Genomic DNA, 7575 nt, shown 5'->3' on the forward strand with positions numbered 1-7575 from the left:
TTTTTTTTTTTTTTTTTTTTTTTTTTAGAGAGAGAGAGAGAGAGAATATTTATTTTTTAGTTTTCGGCAGACACAACATCTTTGTTTGTATGTGGTGCTGGGGATCGAACCTGGGCCGCACACATGCCAGGCGAGCGTGCTACCGCTTGAGCCACATCCCCAGCCCCATCTTTATTTTTTATGTGGTGCTGAGGATCAAACCCAGCGCCCCACGCATGCCGGACAAACGCACTACCACTTGAGCCACATCCCCAGCCCTCCAGCACAATTTTTTAAAATAGTGTCTCTTTTCTTATTAAAAAGTAAGATATCTAATGCTAAAAAAAAAAAAAATGATTAAATCTTTGCTGGACACAGTGGTACACACCTGTAATCCCAGCAACTCGGAAGGCTGAGGCAGGAAGATTCCAAATTCAAGGGTTGCCTAGGCAACTTAGCAAAATAAAAAGAACTGGGAATGTAGCTCAGTGGTACAGGACCCTAGTGTTTAATCTCCAGTACCAAAAACAAAACAAAAAAAGCGAAAAACAAAATACCTCAAATAATACAAGACTGAATTGTCTAGAAATTGAAAATCATTCACAGTCTGCTCCAAGCTCCAGATACAGCTGGCTCTGACAATTCAGTTTTATAATTGTTGACCCCAACATGGTGCCCACTGTCCTTTTCCACAGAGTGACCAGTCAGCCATGGCCTCTAAGGGAGCATTGAGGCGTTGGCTGAGCCCCATACCACAGGCTTGCAGGTTAGGGCTCTGCCAAATTATTGAGTCAGGTCCCCATGGTGGAAAATTTAGGTCGCTTTTTAATTTTTACTCTTCACTTAATTGATCATCATCATAATGTATTTCTAGAGAAGAATTGCACAGGCAATGTGTGTGTGTGTTTTTAAGCATCTGGCATTTGTTGCCACATTGTTCCCCAGAAAGGCCAGTGTGGGGACACACCCTCTGCAGGGATGAGAACACCCACTTCTCCAGCCTTCACAGTGATTGTTCTTTCTACATTAAGATCAATTTTATAATCAGATAAAAAGCAATGTCTTTTCTTTTTGTACTGGGGATTGAAAGCAGGCACTTTACCACTGAGCCACATCCCCAGCCCTTTTTATTTTGGGACAGGCTCTTGCTCAGTGACTGAGGCTGGCCTTGAGTTTGTGATTCTCCTGCCTCAGCCTCCTGCATTGTTGGGAATACAAGTGTGCGCCATTGCACCTGGCTGGGATATATATTTTTAAAAATATTTTTTAACCTTATCTTTTATTTATTCTTGTTTTAAATTATTTTATTTTTATATTTTTAGTTGTAGATGGACACAATACCTTCATTTTATTTGTTTTTTTATTTTTTTATATGGTGCCAGGGATCAAACCCAGTGCCTCACACATGCTAGGCAAGTACTCTACCATTGAGCCACAACCCTAGCCCTTATTTATTCATTTTTTTATGTGATGTGCTAGGCAAGTGTTCTACCCCGTTTTTTTTAAAATGGGAAAAAAAATCTAATTGGAGACTCCCAGATGAATAAATAAGCCCTATAAAACAAATGGCAATTAAAATAACAAGATATCACATGTAATCTTAAGAGCATGTTGGTACCCAACATTGACCAAGGAGTGCAGAGCACCCTTATACTTTCTACTGGTGTGGGATGAATTGTACAGTCTTTTGGGGGACAATTGGAAGAACCTATGAAAATTTTAAAGGTATCTATTTTTCAATCCAGTTAGAAATGGAAACTGGGGCTGGGCATATCCCTGTGCACAACTGTAATCCCAGTGACTAAGGAGGCTGAGGCAGGAGGATCAGATGCTTAAGGCCAGTGTCAGCAGTTTGGCGAGACTCTGTATTAAAATAAAATAAAAGGATCAAGAATATAACTCAGTTGTAGAGCACCCCTGGGTTGAATCCCCAACACCAATAATAATAATAATACACATACACACAGAGAGATACATTTATGTACACCCTTATTTGATTAAGTAGAAATCAGAAGAAACTAAAATACTTTAGGAATAGGGTACTGGAAAAGTAACATATGGTCCAGCCACACAATGGGCTGTTATGGTAGAATCCCTAGGTCCTGGGCTGGGCTGTGGCTCATGGGTAGAGTACTTGTCTAGTGTGTGGGAGGCACTGGGTTTGAGCCCCTGCACCACAGAAAAATAAATATAGGTATCGTGTCCATTTGCAACTAAATTTATTTTTATTTTTTTATATTTATTTTAGTTTTAGGTGAACACAATATTTTATTTTTATGTGGTACTGAGGATCGAACCCAGTGCCTCACACATGCTAGGCGAGTACTCTACCTCTGAGCTACAGCCCCAGCCCCATTTCCAATTAAAAAAAAAAAAACTGTCTAGATCCTACATGGAAAAATGTCCACCTCCTCCCCCACAAATATATGTTTGTATTTTCATGATGGAAAAAATCTGGAAGGATGTGCACTATCATTAACAGTGATCATTTCTGGGGAATGAAATGGGAGACTTTTCTGCTCGGATAGCATTATATGAACTTTTTTGTGTGATGCTGGGGATCAAACCTAGATATAGCTGGGGATATAGCTGTTGGTAGAGTGCCTGTAAGGCAGGCACTCTACCAACAGCTATATCCCCAGCTCTATATGAATTTTTACAGCAAATAAGTATTGCTTTTATAATTTCAACTTTTCTTAAATTAAAAAAAAAAAATAACGGGCCTGGCACCATGGCACACACCTGTAATCCCAGCAGATTGAGAGGCTGAGGAAGAAGGATCACAAGTTCAAAGCCAGCCTCCGCAATTTAGCGAGGCCCTATCTCATAATAAAAAAAGGCCTGGGGATGTGTCTTAGTGGTAAAGCTCCCCTGGTTCAATCCTGTACCAAAAAGAAAAAAATGGGAGGCTGCGGACAGTGGGTGCACACATGTAATCCTAGTTACTCAAGGCTGAGGCAGGATCATGAATTAGAAGCCAACCTGAGCAATTTAGTGAGACCCTGTCTCAAAATAAACTTTAAAAAGGGTTGGTATGCTCAGTTATAGAACACTTGCCTAGCATGCATGAAGCCCTGGGTTCCATCTTCAGCACCTCAAAAAAACATGTGTGTGTGTGTGTGTGTGTGTGTGTGTGTGAAAGAGAGAGAGAGAAAGAGAGAGAAGCTTGTTGGAGGAAAAGAACTAAAAGTTAATCAAGGGTTATGTTCTCTAAATTACGTGTTTAATAAACTATGGTGAACATCCAATACCTAATAAGAAAAAAAGGAGGAAATTAGATGGTAAGGAAAACGTGCTGACACTGTAAAACTACATGTAAACCTGCAGACAGTGTGGAGAGCAACTGAGCATGTGGAGCAACCAGAGCCTCAGACACTGCTGCTAGGAGTATCGACTAGCATGGCCACTCTGTAAAAGTTGGGCATTACCTAGTAAAGTTGAAGATATGCACACCGTGTGATCCAGAAGTCCCACCAGGCATGTGGGCCCTAGAGTAGCCCATGCCATGTACAGTACACTGTGTACAGTGGCCAACTGTGGAAGTCACGTAATGTCCATCAGCAGAGGAATGGATGGCTCAACTGGAGTACCATTCACTGGAATACTATATTGCAATGAAGTGATCTTACAAACTGTTGAGCAGAAAGAGCAAGGAGACCCAGGCGTGATGGAGCACTCCTATAATCCCAGTGACCTAAAAGACTGAGGCAGGAGGATCACAAATTGAAGGCCAGCCTCAGCAAATTAGCAAGCCCCTGTCTCAAAATAAAAATGTTAAAAAAGGGTTAGGGCCATATCTCAGTGGCAGAGCTCTTGCCTAGCATGTGTGAGGCACTGGTTCGAGCCTCAGCACCACATAAAAAATAAATTAATAAACAAAGATATGTGTGTCCCTCTACAACTAAAACAATATTAAAAAAAATATAAAAAGGTCTGGGGATATGGGGCTTAGCAGCAGAGTGCTTGCCTAGCACGCGTGAGGCACTGGGTTTGATCCTCAACACCACAAAAAAATAAAGATTATTGTGTCTACCTACAACTAAAATATTTAAAAAAATAAAAAAGTTCTGGGGATGTAGCTTAGTGGTACTGGGGATTGAACTGGGTTCAAAAACAAACAAACAAAAAAAACCAGAAACGCAATAAGATGAAGAAATAAGAAGGGCTGGGCTGTAGGTCAGTGGAAGGGTGCCTGCCTAGCATGTAGGAGCCCTGGGTTCAATCCTGGCACCACAGAAAGAAAGAGATTGACTGATTTCCTGGGCTGGGGGCAGGGCTAGCTCTTATGGTCAGGAACGGACACATGGGGACTTTTGGTTTTGGCAGTGTTGTTTCCTGACCCAGGTGGTAGCTACCTGTGTGTTCATTTTATAATTATAAAATCATGCACTTATGGTTATTCTTGCATTCTTCTCTATGAATATTTCTTCCAGAGAGCCTGGACCACCCAGCCCAGGTGACCTCGTGCCTCCTGAGAGCGCCCTGAGCCCTGCCCCTGAGCTCTGCTCCTGAGTCCACCCCTGAACTTGCTCTGTTTGTCTCCCACCCTGCCCAGGTGCAGCGGAACTGCTGCCTGACCCTCTGCAACTTCAGCATCCCCGAGGAGCTGGAGTTCCAGTACCGCCGGGTCAATGAACTGCTGCTCAGCATTCTCAACCCCACCCGGCAGGATGAGTCCATCCAGCGCATCGCCGTGCACCTGTGCAACGCCCTGGTCTGCCAGGTGGACAATGACCACAAGGAAGCCGTGGGCAAGATGGGCTTTGTCGTGGTATGTGTGGCTTGCTTCTGCCTGTCACTGAGGAGCCATGCCTGCCACACTCCATCATAGACCGTGTCGGTGGGGACTGGGGCTGGATGTGAGGAGTGGGGAGGAAGATACATGGAGGCAGGAAGGATTTAGACTAGACCAAAGAAAGCACTTCCTCCTCCCATTTCTTTTTTTTTCCGGTGCTGTGAAATCAAACCCAGACCCTTGGGCATGCTAAGCATGTCTCTCTCGCTGAGCTACGTCCCCAGCTCCTGGAAGAATTTCTTAGTGGTGAATGTTGCTTATGACTATGGATTCCTCACCCTTCTCCCATCCCCTGCTGCTCATCTATCTGGTCCCACTTTACAAGTCATTGTTGCCTCCTCAGACCAGATTGGTGTTCCCATATGCACCCAGTCAGATGAGGCCAGCACGTTCCACGTGGGCCTCCCCTCCCCTGGCCCAGCTAGCTCTTGAGGGAGAAGCACGGTGCTTGTCTGGGGTCACTGTGTCCACAGCACTTCCCCACCCAGGACAAGCCAGCTCCTCTCCTATTTTGCTGAGGAAGCACAGGCTACTAGAGGGAAGGCCGTGGCCAAAGTCACAGCAAGTCAGCTCAGGGCTGGGACCCGAACCCGGGCTTCCTGGTGCCAAGTTCCAAGCACTGTGCCTCCTGAGCCTTCCAGTAGCCTCCCAGGGCCATATGGAGATTTGATCTTGTTGGGATGTGTTGGTCAAGAATGGATCACCAGCTCCACTCTTCATTGTCCTGGGTTTCTGGGGGCAAGCTCGTTTGGAGCCCGGCCCTCTGGCAAGTTCCTTCTTCCACCCACAGACTATGCTGAAGCTGATCCAGAAGAAGCTGCTGGACAAGATAGTAAGTCGGGTCTTCAGGAGCCACTCCGCCCTTCCCCCAGCCCAGAGGGAAAGGCTTGCCCGGGGACGTCCCTGTGTTGTCCAGGTGCTGAGCCCTGCCCCTCCTCCCAGTGTGACCAGGTGATGGAGTTTTCCTGGAGCGCCCTGTGGAACATCACAGATGAGACGCCTGACAACTGCGAGATGTTCCTCAATTTCAATGGCATGAAGCTCTTCCTCGACTGTCTGAAGGTAGGGGTCCACCTTGCAGTGCGGGTGCCCCTGGTGGCTGTGCAACACTCTCCTGACCCTAGGCTCCCCCGGCTAGACCCATTAACACTCCTCATGGGCTCCCATGGGCCACCTCATGGGCCCCCCAGCCCAGGATTGGCTGGGAACAGGGCGAGACCCCCCTCACCTGCTTGGTCTGGCTGGGACTCTTTAGGGCCCTCCTCCCACCTCCATGGGAAACCCAGCCCCATCTTCTTTCCCAGCCATCATTTCTCAGGTTGCCCACGCTGGCTGGAGTCCATAATGGCATCAGCTGGACAGAATTCTGTCTAGTAGGACGATCTGTCAGCCTAAAAGCAGGCTCTGATCCTCACTCTAGAGTTCAAGGGCATCCCAGAAACGAATATTCTGAGCCTTGGTAAATGGAACCATGTTTGTCGAGAGCTCAGATCTCTTCTCAGCCTTTGTCTCATATAAGGATCCTCCACTTTTAATCCCTCATTGAGAGTGCCAGCTGCCCTGGCTCCACTGGAAAGCAGGAGGCCTGTGGTAACCCCTTTGTCTAGTTGGAATGGCCAGATAGATGCCCGCAAGCTTTCAGGTTAATGCGCCAGAAACTAAGTGATTAAGTGCTAACTGGCTGCAATGGCTCTCATTTTGCCAGGAATTCCCAGAAAAGCAGGAACTGCATCGAAATATGCTGGGACTCTTGGGGAATGTGGCAGAGGTGAAGGAGCTGCGGCCTCAGCTAATGACTTCCCAGTTCATCAGCGTCTTCAGGTTGCCTTTCCCTTTTTGCCTTGGCTGCCGGGATACTTAGAACTATGGTCTGCTCGGTTGCCACACTGTTTCTGGCCTAGGTTTCTGTTACAAATGTCACCTTCCCGCTGTACTGTGTTTCTTATTCTTTCAACTTTCTTCAAATGATCCTCTTGTAACTCTCTTAAGTAACCTTAAATCCCTTTAGAAGGAGTCTGAGTATAAACAAGTGACAAAGAAGTAAATAGTAACCCTGGCATCTGGTTCCTAAGTGGCAACCCCTTGGCAGTATGGGAAGAGGGACCGGGGCTCCATTTCTTTCTGGCAGCAACCTGCTGGAGAGCAAGGCTGATGGCATCGAGGTTTCCTACAACGCCTGTGGTGTCCTCTCCCACATCATGTTTGATGGCCCCGAGGCCTGGGGCGTCTGTGAGCCGCAGCGGGAGGAGGTGGAGGAGCGCATGTGGGCAGCCATCCAGAGCTGGGACATCAACTCCCGGAGGAATATCAACTACAGGTGCGGCGCAGCCCGGGAGGTGCAGGCGGGAGGTTGTCCCCACAGGTCTGGCCAGAGTCTGCCTTCCTCCTAGTCCTCCACAGGGTTTTGTTTTTACTCCTTGAGGTACAGCCACACACAGCCAAGGGCACAGAGGACACGGACCACTTGTGCCGCTTGGTGCTCTTCGCCTGTGCTCCATGGGGCATCAAGCTCGCGGTCCCTGGAACCCTACCGCTGGCCTTCGGGCCCCCTCTTCCGGCAGCTTTTCTAGGCACACATGTCATTCCTTCCAGTCCCGCTGGCGTCAGCTGCTACTGCACTGTGACAGCATCACCAGTGACCAGGCTGGTCTCCCTCACCGCCGTATGATTGAGTCACTTGCTTTGTGCCGTGCTGTCCCGGTGGACGGATACGTTGGGCACGCACAGTGGAGGGTTGGGATCACACCAGCAGCTCTGCTGAGGCCCCAAGTACTAGAGCTCCGGGGTGGGGTGGGGTGGGG

General features: G+C 47.4%; 1 protein-coding gene across 4 annotated transcripts in view; it reads left to right on the plus strand.

Moving 5' to 3' along the window:
• The window catches only part of Zer1 (zyg-11 related cell cycle regulator), a 29982-nt gene that overhangs the window by 16530 nt on the left and 5877 nt on the right, over positions 1-7575 (plus strand). For all 4 annotated transcript variants that reach the window (XM_015497477.2, XM_015497479.2, XM_015497480.2 and 1 more), the window contains 5 exons: positions 4535-4750; positions 5565-5606; positions 5717-5836; positions 6480-6595; positions 6903-7091. In XM_015497477.2, the coding sequence (XP_015352963.1) occupies positions 4535-4750; positions 5565-5606; positions 5717-5836; positions 6480-6595; positions 6903-7091 (683 nt within the window). The remainder of the gene's footprint in view (positions 1-4534; positions 4751-5564; positions 5607-5716; positions 5837-6479; positions 6596-6902; positions 7092-7575) is intronic.

The sequence above is a fragment of the Marmota marmota genome, unplaced genomic scaffold, assembly GCF_001458135.2.
Source record: "Marmota marmota marmota unplaced genomic scaffold, marMar, whole genome shotgun sequence".
NCBI classification, from domain to species: domain Eukaryota; kingdom Metazoa; phylum Chordata; class Mammalia; order Rodentia; family Sciuridae; genus Marmota; species Marmota marmota.